Source organism: Dysidea avara, chromosome 8 (genome assembly GCF_963678975.1).
Source record: "Dysidea avara chromosome 8, odDysAvar1.4, whole genome shotgun sequence".
Taxonomy (NCBI): domain Eukaryota; kingdom Metazoa; phylum Porifera; class Demospongiae; order Dictyoceratida; family Dysideidae; genus Dysidea; species Dysidea avara.
Window position 1 is genome coordinate 2,090,322 of NC_089279.1, and position 20,627 is coordinate 2,110,948.

General features: G+C 37.1%; 2 protein-coding genes across 2 annotated transcripts; both read right to left on the minus strand.

Annotated features, from left to right (window-relative positions):
* Positions 1-132: 132 nt before the first annotated feature.
* On the minus strand, positions 133-8,157 carry LOC136265244 (protein Skeletor, isoforms B/C-like). The gene is made up of 14 exons (XM_066060101.1): positions 8,004-8,157; positions 7,835-7,951; positions 6,421-6,505; positions 5,857-6,046; positions 5,588-5,693; positions 5,401-5,534; positions 5,196-5,331; positions 5,016-5,147; positions 4,304-4,486; positions 4,065-4,258; positions 762-819; positions 535-713; positions 330-485; positions 133-277 (listed from the first exon to the last, which is right to left on the minus strand). Exons 1-14 carry the CDS (start codon positions 8,068-8,070, stop codon positions 197-199), a joined length of 1,818 nt encoding a protein of 605 aa, XP_065916173.1. The 5' UTR covers positions 8,071-8,157; the 3' UTR covers positions 133-196.
* A 249-nt stretch (positions 8,158-8,406) lies between these two features.
* On the minus strand, positions 8,407-13,850 carry LOC136265237 (protein Skeletor, isoforms B/C-like). The gene is made up of 14 exons (XM_066060088.1): positions 13,602-13,850; positions 13,421-13,552; positions 13,158-13,236; positions 12,916-13,102; positions 12,741-12,864; positions 12,423-12,556; positions 12,226-12,355; positions 12,047-12,178; positions 10,333-10,503; positions 9,376-9,569; positions 9,271-9,328; positions 9,046-9,224; positions 8,600-8,998; positions 8,407-8,545 (listed from the first exon to the last, which is right to left on the minus strand). Exons 1-14 carry the CDS (start codon positions 13,648-13,650, stop codon positions 8,471-8,473), a joined length of 2,043 nt encoding a protein of 680 aa, XP_065916160.1. The 5' UTR covers positions 13,651-13,850; the 3' UTR covers positions 8,407-8,470.
* Between the last annotated feature and the right edge of the window lie 6,777 nt (positions 13,851-20,627).

A 20,627-nucleotide genomic window follows, 5' to 3' on the forward strand; every position in this document is an offset into this window, starting at 1 on the left:
ACATTCAGCTAGTTGCAACTAACTGAGCCATGTATTCAGTTAGGAGACCCGCAGGCTAACCTAGTCAAGTACCGCCACACTACAGCAATTATTCACTACAGCAATTATTAACTACAGCCAGACTACTCAGTATCAAACTACAAATATATTATGGCAGGTACATCATAGCGGCTAAAAGAAAATCTTGTTACATTGTCTATAAGTGAATTACTGCAAATAACGACAGGATTGTTATTGTCAGAAGTAGCCATACTCCCATCATCTGCGATGACATCACCTACAAACAACAACAAATAAAGGATGTGTAGCAATTACTAATAGCTACTCACTAAACTGCCACCAGTCATGGTAGTGTTTCTGTCTGTGTTGTTTCCCATTCCAGGATCCGTTGTATTCCCCATTCCAGGGTCAGTGGTATTTCCTTTTCCAGAGTCAGTTCCATTCATCACTTCAATACTCCATCCCAAGTGAAAGTGGTTAGCACACTACACAACACATAATCACAAGTGATTAATATGATATTGTGTTTATAACCTGATAATAAACTAGATCAGGAGTGTTATCATCTGGGGTCCATGTTAATATGGCTGCTTCACTCTCATCTCCCTCACAAGACACAGTCAAAGTGTTCAGATAATCCTCCAGGCTACTGCTACAACTAGTAGCCACATTACCAGATGATGAGGTCTCCACATGTTGACAGTGTCTACCAGCTAACATGTAGTGTGTATACGATGTAATGTGATCATGTGATCCCTTACCAGCTAGTGGAGTGTTAGTGTCCACATCAAAACCAGCATAGACCACTTCATTTTTCATCTACACAGAAACAGATATTGTAAATGACTACTGCATACTACTCTGTTGTTAAAATATAAGCACAGAAGTTGATTATTAGCTAGAGCAGTATCAGGAGCTTAACTCATCCTCCGGACTTGATAAGCTTCTGACAATATAGACAAGTGGAAGGAAGATAAAAAAACTATTACAATTAAAAGGAAGATCATCACCTGAAGTAAAACCTTTATATAGCCAGGTTCACCTAGGGATCATCAAGGATATACTAGTGGACACTAACTCCCCTACTTCAGTCTAAACCCATAACTGAATTACATGTCCACTAGTATCTTCAGGCATAGGCGACCTCCCTTGTTTCACTACTTCTTATTTCTTTGATCCATATACTAAATCAAATTTAAAATTACTATTTTCCTTACACTTGTTTGTTTATTATTTTTGTAACATTGTTATGACTGGTGAATACATTAGAAGAAAGAACACCACCAGGCTGATTATTTGAATGCGTGCTATAACTATCAATTACACTGAAATAGCGAAGTGGCTATTAAGCTTCGTTTTCAGTGATGTTCAACCTGCTACACATCATTACAAATGAAGAACACTATGAGAAGTACCTCTGCAATCAATCCATGCAGTCACAATGAAAAACTTGGACAATTCCTGTTACAAACATATCATGAAGTGTTACCGTGAATCGACACCTTGCACTGTCAACAACGATAAATAGAATACAAAGGAGGGTCCATGAAGCATACATTGTATGTACTGTGGTATTCCAAAAGACACCTGTCAGGCTGAAATGATGTTGAACAATGAAAAAACCAAGCCAGTAACCTTAGCCATTATCAAGTTATGCTTGTCTGAAGGCATCAGTCAAGCAGTAGAAAATTTCATTGAATAAATTTTAAAAAATTGTAGCAACCTATTGGAAGCACTTCAGATTGCACTGAAGGCAATTCTTGCTAACCAATACTGCCAAGGTGCTATAAAGGTATTGTGAGGTAGCTGGTTTTAGGGTGATATTTTTGGCCCAAACCCAGCCTTCAATATACAGTACTATCATACTGTATGATAAGTTTCAGCAAAGCAGCATGGCTAATGCATGCTAAGTGATAATCTTCCTTGCTTTATCTATTATAATGATCCCTACTAGGTTACATAATGATCCTTACTAGGTTACATAATTCCCAATTTTCTTTTAACTCTACTTTTCGTAGCCAATCTTTAAAATAATATTTCTGACCACATTTGCACGGGTTAGTGCCTTGACCTGACGATACGTGATTTGACCTAATTTCATTGATTCAGCCTATTCCTTATGTTCCATGATGGGCAACCCAAAGGGTGTGAAGCTTGTTCAAGCAAATTGTAAAAGAGGCTGTGGCCTGAAATTATGGAGCTGAATTAGAAGATGTGTGTTTACATGAATGACACCGGTGGGTGATTTGGACCACAAATCAACAATTCACTATATATTCCTACTTCAGCTTGCCAAAAGGCACTCTGCAATGCACAATAATTATTGGTAAAGCAAGTGTGTAGTTCCAATTGCTTATCCTGCAGTGTTGTCTGAGTGAGTGAGTGAGTGAGTGAGTGAGTGAGTGAGTGAGTGAGTGAGTGAGTGAGTGAGTCTGTCAGTCAGTCAATTAGTAAAACAATCTGGATTTATGGATTTTTAAATTCTGTAGCAACTCACTGGGATTATTTTGGCCATTTCAAGCATTTATGTAAACTGGATTATCAAGATTCAGTACTATTCATCACATTTAGTTTGTAAGGTTTTTGGCATTCTTTGGTGGAAAATTACAAACCTTTGTCGACTCTACTATACAGTACTACCAAGAGTTAATAATATGGGAGGCCCCTCCCAACCCTTTGGATATGATATGTATATTATAAATTTAATGATTATTATAGAACTTTACGTGGGAGAGATCAAAGGAAAAAGTGTACTGTAAATTTCATAAAGTACACTTAAAGTGCTTTAGTGCAGGCTAATAGCCTGTGGTGGTCACACCAGTACAACTAGTCACCCAAGCCGGTGAAGGCTGATAGCCCTCGCCACACTGAGTGGTCAATCACCCCAGCCAATACGAGTTTGGCTGCTGGATTGCTTTTATAGACATACCTAAATGCTTCGATGATGGGTGGGAAAGGTAACGTTGATGTTATGTTTGTTAGTGTAAATGGACAAGTCCTGGAGATATTGCACGGAAATACTTTATCATGTGTCACAATAGAATCGATTGTGGGTTGAGACCAAAACCTACCAAAATACGGGATGAACATCTACTATGCCAAACTATGGTGAACTACACGTGAGTTACTTTGTTAAACTAGTTTGTGTGCATTCAGGCTACTAATAATTCGCGCGACGTGCGTTAATTACGAGTCCTAGTGTATGGTGAAGCTACATGACTAGAAAGTTCCATAAATCATTTAAAGCATAGCCTTGCTCGTGCTATATGAAAAATAAAGCACTTGGCACTTGGCCTCGTGCTTTATTAGCATCTTGGCCATGCACCTCGTGCTTTATTTATCATATAGCACTCACGGCAATGCTTTAACATATACACAATGTAGTCTGTTCACACACTGATTCTAGTATGTACACATTCTCTGTTATTCTACACTGCCTCAGTTAGAGTATTTTACCAATTGGTGGGTATTCTATTAGAGCAATTTACCAAAGCATTGATTACTACTATTATTTGAAATACTGTAGTACAACTCCAACACAATTAGCTACAGATATTATCATATTAAATCACTTGCGTGGGCAAAGATAAAATGAATAAGAGTGCTATTATTTCCATACAGTTACTGAAAGGCATTGTGTATGGAAAATACAGCACAGTTGATCATGTGCATAACATTTAAATTGCCAGAAGTAGCCAAAACGATGCTATCTGTTGTTTTGTACTACACAGACACTTACCGATTGTCTGATGGCCGAATTCTATGCAGTTTGAGTATACAAAATGAATGCTCCAAACAAAGATGCTTTATACCAGTTAAAGCACCATCATGGTTGTGCAATATGGGAAAATAGCACTCTGGAGTAGTCTCAAGCTAAATACAGCGCTTAGCTTCACCTCATGCTGTATTAGTCTCTCACCCATGTCTTCGTGCTATTTTTTCCATATTGCACTCATGGCGGTGCTTTAACTATTGTATAAGGTTTGGCTATCTGAACACACATTGGTCCAAACAAGGCCAATATACTAAAGTGTATGACTTTCCATCTGCTAACAATCACTTACTGTTCTTTGTTCCGGAGTATCCAGTAATATTCCTCCATCAATAGAATTAGTGATATAGAAGGGATGATAGTTGGGTCCATCATTGACATCATCACCAGCTTCGACAATGAACGTGTACGTCACATTACGTCTAACCCTCAACACTGGGGCTAACATGCCATCAACAAATAATGCAATTCCCCAACCAGATTGACCTACAGGCAAACAATAACATAAATTACAAACATGTAATAACTAACCAGTGATGTACTCATATCCCCTCAGGCCGCCAGACGGACCAATCCTGACTCTGAATGTTGTAGGTTCCATTGCTGTGATTCTCTGGCCAGTCCAGCCACAAATTTCTTCTACTTCACACACTGGAGTCCCCACACACGCTAAGTTTCCAGGTGGAGTGGTATTAAAATTGAGCTGATAATTAGCTGAGTGAGTAAAAAGAAAATATTAATCAATAATACCCCCAATAATAGTACCGTAGACTCTGGTTATTAGGCGAATGTGTTTATAATTCTCGGAGGAATCATTTGTGAAATTTACTATGCTTGTTAAGCGCATGTGCTTATAAATTATGGTAAGGAATTTCTGCTAGGAGGGCATTAGTTGTGCCCACTACAGTTTTCAAGTGATTTGAACACCAGTAAATAGTTTGCTTCAGTCGTGGAAACAGAAATCCTTAGAAGTCAGGTAGCTACAGCTATTGTTATTACAGACAGCAGTATCGGCTAGACATGACGGCTTGTACGATGGCCTGGTGAGGCATCGAGTGTGCTGTGACATGTTTGATTTGTTCTGACAATTTTTGCTGCAATTCTATGTAGTACGAGATGGCAGAGGTAATTTCAACCATATGCGCTTAACAAACAGGTGTCTAGCACAAGTCTACCATAGGACTATGTGTGCCTAATAACCAGAGTCTATTGTAATAGTACATGACTGCAGTGTAGTACTCACCTCCATTACGAGGATACTCAGTATGGAACAAGGCAAGGTCTCCCAATCCCTCCTCATTAGCACGTGGTCCATATGCCCACACTATAAACTGTGACTGATTAGCTAGTATTGGTCTGTCGTAACGACTGTCATCTGTTTAACAAATACAATTATACACTAACAATAACACACTTAACTCACCAGTGGTTAGACGTCTGCTATACTGGACACATGTTTGTCTGTTCATTACTTCTCCAGTGATATTAACTATGTCCTGACTACCTCCTCCATTGCTCGTTATCATATCATCTGGACACACTCCACTACCACCACGACACTGTAAGAAGATATTTCCTCTAACACTGGCTAATAATTTAATCACACCAATTCTGATCAAGTTCTTTACCTGTTGTCTACTGGTGAGGTAGTAATCTACAGCATTAGCTACTCCATCTTGTCCTACCCAAGCCACCACCACATCAGCTCCCACCATATTTGTCCTTGTGTCATCTCCACTAATACCAAATGACATGTACTGGTCTATTGACAACACTTAATAGTCACCAGATCATCACAGGATAGTGACCACTTACCTGAATCAATACAACTACACAGTTCAAATGTTCCAATGTCACTATCAGCATCAACTGTCCATGACACTTGAAAGTTTGTAGTTAGTTGAGCACAGTATTGTAGTGGCTGTGATGAAGGAGACAAACAGTACGGAATGCTCAGAATTATCTTTAGGAGTACACTTTTGCTGAAGTGTATCTTATATTAGAATATTTCTCATCTATACTATGGAGTTTTGTATATAGTCACAAACATGATTATGATAAACAGTCAGTAGTTATCGACTTACAACAGGAGTAGTAAACACTAATCCTTGTGGGATGTTAATACGTGTGAAGAATACTTGAAATCGTTCACACCAAATTGTGAAGGTACCGATATCATCCATAGTTAGTCCGGTGTCTCCACCCCTCTGGTCCCGTAATGACACAGTGATGTTACTGCCAGTGTATCTCACATTGATCCTGCCATTTGAGCTCCTGTGATAAGACAATGTCATTTGTAGGCAAGCAAAGTTTGCTTACATGAGTTACAAAAAATTTTGCATTTATGTTGACAAAAAAAATGCTCATGACATGATTAATAAGGTATGAATGCAACCTTAGCAAAACATGCACACATGAGGGTGGAGAGTTACAATAATCTTCAAAACCCATTATTATATTTAGATCCTGATCTTAATTTGTAACGAAAATTATCATTCATGATTTTAAAATCTTGAACAATAAACTAATGCAGACATTTCATTGGAGGATCTCTAGAACTATAAGACTAGTTAAAGTGTGATATACCATTTTATCATTACTCCTGGAAACTTCATTGCCTACATTAGCATAGTAATCTACACACTTACTGGTCTCTCCAGTTAATTTTAATACCACCACCATTTTGAAATCGACTAACTGTTACTCCTCTCCGAAAAATGTAAACGTAAACAGCTACAAAGGAACAAAGTACAACATGATAACTCAAACAAACAAAAAAGCTACACCATAACTCTCAATATATTTGCACATGTCTAGCTATAACATTAGAGCTGTCCCAATAGGTATACCAGCTGGTACTGTGAAATTACATCTCACAGCAAGTAAACATTATCCACAAGAGTAACAAAATATGTAATGAATTAAGTCACTACACAATGAAATGGTCACAGAAAGGACTGACTGTTTCTAGACAAGGAGTTGCATTGTCATGTATTTAATTTTGTTAAATTACAACCACTACAAATTGTCGTCCAAATATACAATGTATTTGTAAAGAGTAACACACTCCCTGTGTAACAAGGTGCTATAAGGTAATGATACTAACCACACCTCAGGATGGACAGCTATATGTTAGTAAAAGTACACAACGATAAAGGAGGGAGTACCCTTTTGATGTCATTTTAACAGCATGGCTACTTGATAAGTCATCAACTGGTTAATTAACAACTAGATTGTTGACAAAATAATCATTTGTGGTAACACCACATCAGCCATCATCATGATGTATAATATCTCTACTTGAACATTAGTTTACATTTGTCAGGCTCACTGGAGCATTCAGAACAATACTTGTATAACGTAAACACAGAATTTACATAATATCACTGATTTCATCAGACCCTTCCCAGTTTGGATGTGGAGGTCCCAAAGCGCCAATATTCTACCTGCGTGTTGTCTTGATCATCATTATATCTACTTTCTGCTGGAATAGATGATGATGGGATCAGTAAATGAAACACATTGTATAGTATCACCAAACAATTTCCGTGGGTTTAGCAAATGTGAAGAGATAGTCAGCTAAAGCAAAAGTAGCTAGAAAATAGTCGGAGGACAAGTACAGTTCACAAAAAATGGCACAATTGATATTTTTAGAAATGTGAACTTCAATCAAGAGTCGAGTGTATTTTTAGTGAGTCAAGGGTCAAGGCTTATTTTCAAGTTTGACCACTATATGACCAAGGACAAAATCAGAATACCATGATGGGATATAGTGGAGTCCCAATCTGGTACCTCCCATGTCAATCTGAAATTATCATGTCCCAGTATCTAGTCTCTGCATGTAGCAATACTGAGCGTTCCAACTGTGAGTGGCCATGCTATGCAATAAACTTGCTAGTTACGCTAGTTACGCTAGCTACGTATATCGATATCATTTACATACTGAAACGTTTCTTAGTCAGTACGTTTCAGTTTGATCATTGCTTACTTCATGACCTATCAAGGTCAAATAAATCAATTGTGTGTAGCCCTATGTGTGCTAAAGGGAGCGGTTTAACTTACTGGGTCCTTGGCCATCATATTCAAAATTTCTGATGAAGAAGGTGGTCTCGTCCAGTGCAAACAGCGTCCCACGCACCCCGTGTTGTAAGGTAGGGAGCCTGCCGATCTCTGCCGCACCTGTGAGACACAACAATGGTCGACCTAGTAGATGGGCGTGCCGTTCAGTCACCTTCAGTCCCGCTGTTAATACTGATCACAAACAGTAGTACCAACGCTAGTTGGGCCAAACGCATCATTACGCTTAATATCAACCTCTCCTCTACTTTCCGGAGACTGGGACTGGTTCAGTTGTGATTATAATTATGTCACGTGTGCGAGCACGTGTCGTGGTGTCGTGTGATTTTACGATGATGCCATTTTTTTTGATTTATAATTATACACCTCTTTATATATAAGCATTTTCCTTGGTAACTACTTTGCTCCTAGCTATAGCAAGGCAAATACTACCTGTACAAGCAATTGATAACTTAACATTGACCTACACAAAATTTTTTCCCTCTGCATGACTTCATTAAACTTTGGAACCCCTTCCTTCCCTTATAGCTAACTCCCAGTATTTTTGTAATATCAAATCAGTGTTTTATAGCTAATCATTTGTGATTTTTACACAGTATTAATAAAAAACAAATATCAATACTATAAGTTGATAGTCACAATCAGGGATGTTATTGAAGCTAGCAGGATCAGCCACACCTCCATCATGTGAGATGACTACAATGACACAAATCAGATGTATAAAATGTCAGCAGCTATAGTGATACTAACCGTTTCTCCACTGTCCATGTCCATTCCTGTTACATTGTTTGTAATATTTCTCATTCCAATGTCAGTGTTGTTTCTCATATCAACATCAGTGGTATTATTCTGTACTCCGTTGCCCATATTATCTGTAGTGTTTGTGGTATTCCCCATTCCAGGGTCTGTAATATTTCCCATTCCAGGGTCTGTAATATTTCCCATTCCAGGGTTTGTAGTATTTCCCATTCCAGGGTCTGTAATATTTCCCATTCCAGGGTCTGTAATATTTCCCATTCCAGGGTCTGTAATATTTCCCATTCCAGGGTCTGTAATATTTCCCATTCCAGGGTCTGTAATATTTCCCATTCCAGAGTCAGTTCCATTCACCACTTCAATACTCCATCCCAAGTGAAAGTGGTTGGCACACTACACACACACGATCACTTTGATTAATATGGTAATGTGTTAATAACCTGATAATAGACTAGATCAGGAGTGTTATCATCTGGGGTCCATTGTAATATGGCTGCTTCACTCTCATCTCCCCGACAAGACACAGTCAAAGTGCTCAGATAATCCTCTAGTCTACTGCTACAGTTAGTAGCCACATCACCAGATGATGAAGTTTCCACATGTTCACAATATCGACCGGCTGTGACAGAGAACTAAATGACGTATTAATGTAGGTTGTTGCATACCTGCAGTGGGCTGGTTAGAGTCCAAATCAAAACCTGCAAACACTTGTTCATTCTTTCTCTATATGAAAAAGATAACCAACAAGTTTTTAATTACATCTAACCTACTAATCGATCCTCAGGAGTGTCCAGTAATATTCCCCCTTCAATGGAGTCAGTGATGTAGAAAGGATGATATCGTGGTCTGTCATTGACGTCATTACCAGCTTCAACAATGAACGTGTATGTCACACCACGTCTAACCCTCAACACTGGTATTAGTGTATCATTAATGTAGAGAGCTATTCCCCAGCCTGACAACCCTGCAGGAAAGAGATGTAGAGGACTAAAGTTAATATCACAAGTACAAAACTATGTAATACAATATATTGATGACTATAGAGTATTTGATGTGACAACTTAGTCAAGGGAATCAAATGTTTGTCCTACTGTAACAAGTTGTGCTTGTACTCAACTACAGAAATAAAAGCCATTATTGTTATAAATGTTCACCCAGCCATCACGACAACATTCTAACTATAGGATGAGTGTTGTCACAGATCGGCTGTCACATTTCACATTACAGACAAATGGTAACCTAGCAAACAAGAAGACAAAGAACTCTGATCTGGCTTATCAACTGATATGAAGATGGTGCTAATGAAAGAAGATATCACTGTGTCTAACAATGTCATAATTGACACATCATTATCACATAGTGAATTTTACAATGCATTGAGTAATACCAACACACCCTCCCAGTGTTCTGTGTAACCAACACAGATACTCTGAGTTATGTGCTAGCTGTTCAAATGAAAGGTAGTTGTAAAATAGTACAGATAACAGCTACTAATGTCTGTTGTTGCTGTTTGACTAATGTTAAAAAAATTTAACTGCATATATTAAGTTCAGTTCTTGACCTTTTCTCTACCTGCTCTATGAAGAATGGATTACATAACAATACCAATTTTAGCTGTCAAATACCATTAAATCATGTAATCACAGATTCCTATACTTAAAGAAACATGGTGAAATGGCTGAACTGAAATGATTTTTTTATTAAGTTATAATTTCTATTACTCCTACCAGTAATTGCTTGGTAGCCCCTCAAACCTCCTGATGATCCGATCTTCACAAAAAAAGTGGTTGGCTCCATTGCTGTCATGTTGGCCCCCTCCCATGCACACACCATCTCATCTATACACTGAAGTGGCTCTACACACTGAGAACCTTGAGCAAAGTTCAACTGGAAATTAGCTAGAAAATAATTACAACATTGTAATGATGGATTAACGTTGAAACATTCACACTTTACACTGTTGATGTACACAAGATGACATCCATCATGTTGTTGACATAGTAAACTATATGATGCATGACATGTTAAAATATATACATCCTGTCAATCAGACTATACAAAAAAATTTACCATGTAGTATTGAATAGAATTATTTATGATACAACAGGTACAAACATATGTGGAGTTGACAGAAGACCTTTAACTCTTTACCTTACTGAAACCATTTATTAACCACAGAAGCCTCACTATATAGTAGCTTGAACTCTCCCTTGCTGGTACTATGAGTGGAAATTTCAACAGTATGTCATTTTCATGGACTTCGTGGTTAACACAGCAATTGTGAAAAAAAATCATAACGTGTATAATGAATTTGACAATGACCAGTACTTTAATCATCAGGAACTGCATTCATGGGCTACCATATATTATATATATTGAATCTCCCAGTTGGAAAAACAGTGAATTGTGTGTGTGAGAGAGAATACAGAAATGCAAGACACCCTTTCATGGGAGCACTTCAAAATGTGGCGTGGCTGGTGCTTAGAGTTACATCCGTTTACAGAAACCAGGATAAAAGAATCATCATCTATAGCTACAATGCAAGAGATTGATGTTAGGTAATATGGATGATGTTACATAAGATTATGTCATAGACTACAACATAACCTAAAATATACGGTAACAAAGATGCTAAGGATTTCAAGATTTCTTAAGATTTCAAATGTGGTGTATGAGATTTCAAGGGAGTTGTGGACCCCTCGAGACAACACTGCAACCATGAAAACTAAACTTGAGGTATGTGATCCATGAAAATCGTGAACAATCCAGTATTGGCAGTGAACCATGAAAATATAATCGTGAAAAATCCTGTTTTGCCTTGTAATCGCAAAAAATTCATATCACGAAAAATTCCACACGTACATATATGTAAAACAGATTTGTCAAACATACTCCCATTCATAAATGACTAGTGTTATGCAACTATTTTGTATATCATCGCTTATCGCAATTATTGCACACTTTTTAATGTTCCACCTTTTTTATCATAATACAATAAAATTATGAAAATTAGCATGAAGCCACGGTAATAAATTACTGACAATGTAGCGTTCAGTAGCAATACAACACAACACTAACTTACTATTATACATTCCAGTAAACTTTGTACATTCCAGTAAACTATTATACATTCCAGTAAACTTTGTACAAAGGTGCTACAACATTGTGAAATACTGTGACATAATAATATCATGATAATCACGATACATGATATTATAATACCATAATTTTTCTGACTGGTTGCTGTGTAGGTTTTCTATATAGCCAGTTGGGATAGTGTCCAATGAATAAGCTTAACATTTGACAGGTTTTGTAACTTGTTTAGTAGCATAGATGAAAACAGGAAACAATTATTTGTGCTACATGGACATATATGGCAATAGCACCATCCAGTGCTTGCCAAGGATATTCATTACAGGAAAACACCTGTCTTTTTCTCACCTCCACTACGAGGCCACTCTGTATGGAAGAGAGCAAGGTTCCTTAATCCCTCTTCTGCTGCTAAAGGGCCGAGTGCCCATGCTACAAATTGTGTTTGGTTATTGAGCAAGTAAGGACTATCCCTCGGATCACCTGAAATGACAGTATTAACATTATCAATATACTAACACTAGTCTAACTTGTAGTTAGTGATCGCTCATACTCTACACATGTCATCCCATCTGACACACCCCCTCCTATTATTGTAATATCGTCTGTTCCACTCTGTGATAGCAATGTGTCAGGACACACACCCTCTCCACCTCTACACTACATAACAAAGGACAATAACCAGCTGATACACACTGACACACAGTGCCACAACACAATGACAAACCTGTTGTCTTTCATTAATATAGTAATCTACAGCATTAGCTACTCCATCTTGTTCTACCCAAGCCACCACCACATCAGCTCCCACCATAAATGTAATTGCGTCATCTCCACTAATACCAAATGCCATGTACTGGTCTATTGACAATAGAGGTGGTATAACAAGGGATTCATATATAGCATAAACACAAAGTGTAGTTGTAGTAGTACAAGTGCATTAGGTGTGGATCAGTATAGAGACCACACTTGGGTATACTTCATTAATACACACATTACCAAACAATGTTCACACAACCACAATATGGTGTAACAGTCAATTTACCATCACTGATACATCCACATTGTTTAATTTTAATATGGCTGCTATTAGTAGTCCAAAACACTTGGAGGTCATCATGTAGCTGAGCACAGTGTTGTACAACGGGAGCAGCAGTTGGAGAAGATGTCTAGTATATTCCCAAAATAACGTAATGATATAATGTTCACTGTTAACTTACATCAACTGATGGAATACTAACGTTTGCTGGGAGGATCAAGCTACCGAAGAATAGCTCAAATGGCTCACACCAAATTGTAAATGCTTGGATGTTAGAAATGTTCAGGTTTGCAGCAGTTTCTGGACCATTTAGTAATGAAATGGTAACATTTTCTGAGTTGTATCTTCTTTCTGGAACTGTCATCATCCTAAACACAATTAAAACATTACCACTTAGTTTATAATGATGACATGTCATCATACGATGAGCTCCAGTTAACAATGATCCCTCCACCAGTTTCATCCACCTCATCACCAATCAGGTAGATATACACATAAACAGCTACAAAATACACACACAAAAAAATTCAACATTCATGTACGTTAGTCCTGCTGGCCAGCCTGTAATTTTTCTTTTGTCATTTGGTTTCCTGACCAAGTGACAAAAGAAGAAATAATACAGGCTAGCTGACTGGTGAGACTATATGCAGTTCCTTCATATACATTATAGCTATAGAATGGCTCACTTATTCCTGCACCATCATAGTTAAAGTTCTCAATAAAGAAGGTTTTCTCGTCAATAGCATACAGTCCTCCTCTGACCTGGTGAAAATGAGTTACTAAATCTCCTAAGAACACAGCAGCTCGTGATCCTGAGCCTGTGAGATTAGTGATATCATTAAATATCAGATCCGCATATTAACGTACCAGTTAATAGCAAGCACACAGTAAGGCAGAACAGCTTGGTGACGTGCATCGTCTCAGTTCCACACGATGACTAACTTATGGTATCATGGGCTTCTGGTTACCACTTTTATAGTTAGTTCTTACGTCATCACGACAAGACGTGTTACTTGCTGCGTTCTTTCGTCATCTTCCACTCGCACACCATAGTACTGGCGTCCATATTGATCCATCAGTGACTCCTGAGTGTGTATTTGGGGCATGAAACAGCAAGCAATCACAAACTCTAAATTCAAACAAAGCGCACCCAGTAATAATTCGTCACGTGATCCATTGTTGAACACTATTGTTTGTAGCTGAACTACAGTGGCTAGCCACAAATTTAATTAATGCACTATTTATACTAGCTAATAGAGTCCGGCAACATCGAAAAGAAAACCAATGGAGTTAGTATAGATAGCGGCATCATATTGATTAGCTAATTTCCAGTTCAGATCCCAAAAATTCTGACTGCCCAATTAATATTGTGGCTAACTTCAGTTAAATAATTCACCAGTTAAGCACTGGAGGGTGAACACTGTAAAAAAATGGAATCATAGATGATTGCCAGCTACAGCTGATAAAGCACTTAAATCCAAAAACATCTTGTGTCCAAACGATCTTGCAATTCAATCAATTTGGACTCAGAGAACACCATTCCTGTAAGTCACCGGCACCAAACTGTTAAGTGTCACTGTAGCCAAGGTGATTAACAGTTCAGGGAGACTGATGATTTTTCCTAAGCTTTCAGGCAAAGTTGCTTATGAAAGACTAATTGCACAAACTGGAACAGAACTGAGGAGTAAGTGGAAGAGGAGATAATATTATGTCAATCCAGTAGTCTAGAAATAACATCATGCACTCAAGGCTCAAACCCTGGACTTGCCCTCTCTTTTCTTAAGCCTATCTGACCAGAAGATCCTATGACTTGCACAATAGGCAAGCACAATACATGTCATGGCAAAATGGACTGATGAAGTGCAACAATTTAGTACCTTTCAGGGGCAGATCTAGGGGCGACTCCATCAACTAGTACTTAGCTAGTAAAATGAGAGGAGGGCATGCCCCATAAGCACATGCCATGCAAGTTCTAATTCTCTATAGCAATGAATTATATACTTTGAGTTATATAAAGTGCATGGCACAATTGAGTTCAAAGTTGAATTTTAAGGGATTTAGAAGTGTAGTCTCCAGAAGCCATAAGATATTTAATTTACTAGTCATGAAACCATAACTTGGTCCAGCAATATTACTGTATCTATGGTGCAATGCTTTCAAAGAGTTTTCTACTGTATTTTAGAAGGGCAATTCAGTATGTACTTAAGGTTGGGAATATTTCTCATTCATCTTGTTGTCGTTCTAAAGCATCTTCTCTGAATGTTGAGAAAGAATTTTATGTATGTAACTTTACACAAATGTACATTATCCACAATTCCAGTAGAAGGGGTATACTGTATGGATTATGTTTGTTCTGAGGCTATTTATAAGAAAAAATAGAAAATGTATGAAGCTTGGAGTGCAACCTTCAAGCTCTGCCGAGGGTGCTGTAGCCCAAGTATCAAATTGTAGCTAAAACTATACTTTATACATTCAACTAAAAATTCAGAACAGCCATTTGAGAAGAGTTATTGCTTTATGGTTCAGTACACTGTGACATATAAAACAGCATAAAAATTTAACTTTTAAAACAATTAGTTTGGCAAGATGTTTGGCACAATCATGAGATAGTAGTACACAGGTCAAGAGGAAGAAGAAAAAGAATTTAAGTGTTCAATTTCAGCTCACACACTGGTCTTTGTTCCTTATAGTTTAGAAGAGTTTTAATGGTGTATGTTCTATTAGAGTAGTTGACTGTTCTATTAGAGTATTTCGATTTTTAGCAGTTTTACCCCTAAAATTTAATTATGACCCCTCTATTTCCTAGAAAATATAGCTTTTCCCTTCTTGCTCTTCTACCTTTTCATTGCCCATGTGTGTTTGAGATACAATTGCACCTATTCACGTAGCTATAATTGGCTTTCTAGCTAGCACAGAGTAAAATGCAATGCTTCAATCATGATAATTAAAGTATCAAACTATTATAGTGTGATCATGTTGACTACATCTGCAAATTTCCTACTTGGATTCCCATTGAATATGTAGTGTGCCATTTGAGACCGGACCCTACCATCAAAATGAAATCTCTAAACTATACAGCACTAAGCAGTCTGTTGTGTCTTAAATACACCATTATACAGATTACAGCATTACAAAAATGCTAAGTAAATTAAATTGCTCATTTCTCCAAGACGCGTGCCCTATTTTACTTTTCTATTTACTTGTCACAGACCGACGCTGCTTGCTAACATTAAATAAATCATACGTACTTCTTCATGACCAGAAATTCAACCACTTACAGTCATCAGTGAACACTCATCATTACTCGTTTCTTCAGCCCTAGAACTATTCCACAATGAAACAGTCTACCTATTACACCACTGATATTGAAACATTCAAACAATTAACTATATACTCCCTCCCACCTTATAAATGTGAATTACCATAATTACATATTTGACCGGATTTTGAAAATAATGCAGTCTAACATAAATAAGAAGTGCATGCATAAGTGCCAGTTCTTAACACCTATGATCTACATAATATACTTAGCTCTAATATAAAATATAGCCAAATTGAATATGCATAACAAACAGCCTGTTTAATTTAATGATAATTGTTTTGCAATCCCTTTAGATAATTGTATATACCTTCAGTTATAATTTCATGAAAGGACAGAAGTCATACATATCCCTACTATAGTGGCTATGCTGGCTCCTTCATGTGCACAAAACAACCAGTAACATCAATAATATACATCAAACAGGTTCAGCTTTGCAACTATACCAACAAATCAAGTTGTCTCACATCAACTCATCACTTGGTTGTGTTTTAATCTGATTCTGACCTCATACTGTCTATAAAAGCTTTCCTTAGCCTTCTTGTGAAGATATTAACAATAATCAATCATATAATAATTATGCAATGTATTGACTATAAGAGGCTGTTCCATCACTGCTGTGTCCACTTCATAATGAAGGGACCTTGATCATTAATACATATATGACTCATCAATTACAGTATCTGGAATGAATTAGTTGTCAGTTGTACTAGCAAAATAAACAATATTTGTGCATTAGAAAACAGCAATATATATATACACACATAATCATTTACAAAATGGAATGATCTATGTCAGTGTGGACAAACACAACACATTATAAACAAGTGTAAATGGATGCATGGATCCAAGTAGTGGCATGACATTATGTGAGATCTGTCTATAAACCTTAGGCATTCACTTTAGCCGGCAATGCATTCCATCATTGCCATGCCTAATGCATTACAATACTTTAACTTAATAGGAAGGGAAGTCAGCCATAGCCAGTGACCTTTCTTTAACAATTTATAGTTTTCTGTGTTTATATAGAGTACACTTAGCTGCAAGTTCTCATATGCAGCAACATCAAGTTGTATGTGTATTTCACTGTTAGCTAACCCTATAGACAAGACAATATTCTGCAAAAACTTTTCCAATATTAATTTTCTTTCCATTTACTGGACGTCACAGTTCTATTGGCTATTATAGGATTGTGTGTCAAAGTGTACCACTAAAATAATCTATCACACATGCTCATGCTTTTTTCAGTAAATTCTTCACTGAGTAATGAGACGGTGCAAGTTTCTTATCACTACAATTGTATACATACCACACACCATTGGGCTTGGTACGTATGATGATTGTGCTCCTGCTGTAAATTTGTAGAGTGTTTCCTGAAACTGAAAACCATCACACTATGTGACCCTAGTTCAGCAGCTCTTAGGATGTAGGGTTACCCTGGAGTGAGTGAATTGGAAGAGATAGAGGATAAATCTTAATAAGCACTGATTTCTCTGGTGACTTTATCAGCAGCTACAGCTTTTCAGACAAAGTCCCAACATATATTACGTAGTAATGTACTAGTTATAAAAACCTAAATACTTAAAAGTACTGATGCATATACTGACGGAGCAAGTTGATAATTCATTGTAGCCTTCTACTATAACACCTTTACCGGCAGTATGGCTGTGCAGAATATAAGGGTTTCACATGATGCAGCAAAGCAAATTATAATCAGGAAACTAGGGGTTCTGGGGATCAAGGGTGTGCTCCCAGGAAAGAAAGCAAGTCTGTAGAACAATAAGTTAAATTACATGCTACTGCAGCAAATAAAATCAAAACTTTTGCCGTATACCTGTGTAATGAAACTCAGCATTTCAGTAGCCATGCAGTTGTGATATGAGTTCGGTGTTATTTGATTGGCAAAAAGGTGAAAAGTCATGACTCATCCTGAACTTGTTGATTGTGTTGAATCTTTGTATTTAAGTGATGTGTGTTAGTCATTAGTGTATGTTTGTATAGCTTTGTTTTGTATCTATTTGTACTGTATGTATGCATTTTAGCTCTGGTAAGGAAGAACGGCTTATGCCAATTACCAAGAAGATAACGATAATAAATACAATCAAAAGTGCATGTATAGTCTAGTAAACATGTTAAGCAAGCATAGCTAGTCTGATTGGCATGTGGCTCAGGCTGAGCTGTTCATGACCACTTACATTAATTTGAATTGTTCAACAGATTAGTAGAGCTATTTATGAGGAGTTTATTGGCTATATTAATGTTTCATTCTCTCTGTGTATAGTACCATCATGGTTCTATTAAGCATTATGCTAAACCAGTGCGTGCTAACTGGTCGATAGCAAACTGTAGGTATGACATATACCTGATATAATGATTATCATATTGTAGCTATAAATACATTATACGTAATAACTGGTAATAAAAGTTGACAATAATGTAGCATAGTTTATAGTTTACACAACTCACCACATAGCTAGTTGGAAAAATAACCTCTTAACTACAGTATAATATTTTTACATGTTAAACACTGTGACACTTTATACATGTATAGTAGCCTTAGCTTGCCAACAGATCTCACAGTACCTTGATTGCATGCCATTTTCCTAGGGTAGTACAATTCAGTGCCACAGTTTGTATCACCTGCATAAAGTCTATAACTAACTTCATTTCAACTGCACATGAAATGTCTGCTAAATTTATAGCTACATAGACTTAACAGAAACTGAATTTGTTGCTTGTACATATATATCAACTCTGTAACAACTCAGTCACGATTATTATACTTAATGTTATAACTCTTGACACAAAACTTTCACATGATGGGAAGTTATTAAACTATATTATTTTCACAACTAACTTGAGCATACCAGAAGCCATACATTAGTCATGCACTTACACTATTCAGGTTTCACTATTGCTTGTTGAGGAGAGACATCACCATTCACTGTTGACATGTTCATTGTATGTTGATCAAATGTTTACTAGCATCTTTTCCTTGATTAGATTGTGCGTGTTGTATTGCCAACACTGAAATGACATTGAAATGAACACAGCTGCCAGCAGAGAGATATGTAGCAACATTGTAATGATTAATTACTACAACCCTAGGCCTGTGAAGCGTAAGTCACTGTTTAGTCAAGGTACTAGATCCCAGCTCCATAGGCACTTGCCTAGAATGCACCGTTTTACTGTATTCATTTCAAGTGAAGTTTCACTGGCTGTAAATTAAGGTTCTATAACTCCTTCCATTAACAGGTGTTAGCTTTTTGGTGGGTCCCTATAACATAATAGATGAATGATCATGAACAGTGACATATTATATTTCTCTAAGTGAATAGCTAGTTACATCTTTATTTCCTGCAGTGTTTCAGGGATTTTTTCTGCATTCAACATTGTTTTAGCATTATGATTCTCACTCTGTGTATATTTACATGTTTTACTTAGTGGGATAGCAGAGATCTTTACATTACATGATGTATGCAGCTGTTAGCTATAGGTTGCTATGGAGAGTTTGTAACAGAGTGTTAGCCAGCTATAGGCTAACTCTCATCATTATGATATTATTGGTATGCATTATTTAATGAGTATATGCCGTATACTGAGTTATTGTATACTGCATTGAACACTCATCAGCTTCAGGGAACTAACAGTTATAATTAGCTAAAGTGAAAGTTTGCCATCAATTAACATCACTTGTAAGGTACACGTGTTAGTAATATAGTCACACACAGAAACTCCTCAGCTAATTGAATATGACACATGACCCATCAGTGGTCACATGAAAATACTTTTCTAGTATTACCTGATATGTGATTTTCATGTGTCAAGTCTTCCTAAGTCACCAATTTTCTATCGAATATATTTTATCTCCTTGCACAAATGTTTAAAATATTATTGTGGTATTGTATTCTCACCATACCATACTAAATCAGATAGCTCCAAATTTTAACTTGCTCACATTACCAAGCTACATATGTACACACGTAACTCAGAACTCATCACTGAAGTAACTATAAAGTACTGAGCCTGTTTGCATGATACACACTTTACATGTACAATGGAACCTCTCTTAACAAACTCCCAAGGACACAATAGTAAAAAAACCTCCATAATAAGGACAAAAAGTTTGGTCTCAACAGGTCTGGTTAATACATTTTTTATCTCTGAAAGAGGAAAACCTCTATATTACAGCAAAAAGTGGCCTGGGTCCCAAAATATCCACAATAGAGAGGTTCCACTGTATAGTTATTAGCTGTATGCATATCACTACCAATATAAGACTATAGTGTACACACCACATACACACACACACATGCACAAGAAAAGCCTTCAGCTGCCGTGCTAGCAAAATAACAGCCTGTCACCCGACCCAAAAGCCACAATGATCAACCTAATTAAAAATGGTGACATTTTTGACCTATCAAAATAAGCTTTTAAAAGCCAATGTGAATGTAAACTGCATACTATTATGTATCAATGATCAACTATGTTACATGTTGTTTTGTAATTTGACAAATCAGTCATGTAAGAGACATTATATTGAGCACTGAGCATGGTCATGCCTCGTCACTACC

What these genes read in the sequence shown, in the direction of transcription:
- LOC136265244 (XM_066060101.1), bottom strand. Translation starts at nt 8,070, where the DNA reads ATGATGCGTTTGGCCCAACTAGCGTTGGTACTACTGTTTGTGATCAGT. An exon ending in ATATGATGGCCAAGGACCCA is followed by an intron (nt 6,506 to 7,834) that starts GTAAGTTAAACC and finishes GTTCCTTTGTAG; the next exon opens with CTGTTTACGTTTACATTTTT. An exon ending in ACCTCACCAGTAGACAACAG is followed by an intron (nt 5,332 to 5,400) that starts GTAAAGAACTTG and finishes ATCTTCTTACAG; the next exon opens with TGTCGTGGTGGTAGTGGAGT.
- LOC136265237 (XM_066060088.1), bottom strand. Translation starts at nt 13,650, where the DNA reads ATGCACGTCACCAAGCTGTTCTGCCTTACTGTGTGCTTGCTATTAACT. An exon ending in ATTGTTAACTGGAGCTCATC is followed by an intron (nt 13,103 to 13,157) that starts GTATGATGACAT and finishes AATTGTGTTTAG; the next exon opens with GATGATGACAGTTCCAGAAA. An exon ending in ACACTCCTGAGGATCGATTA is followed by an intron (nt 9,329 to 9,375) that starts GTAGGTTAGATG and finishes TTTTTCATATAG; the next exon opens with AGAAAGAATGAACAAGTGTT.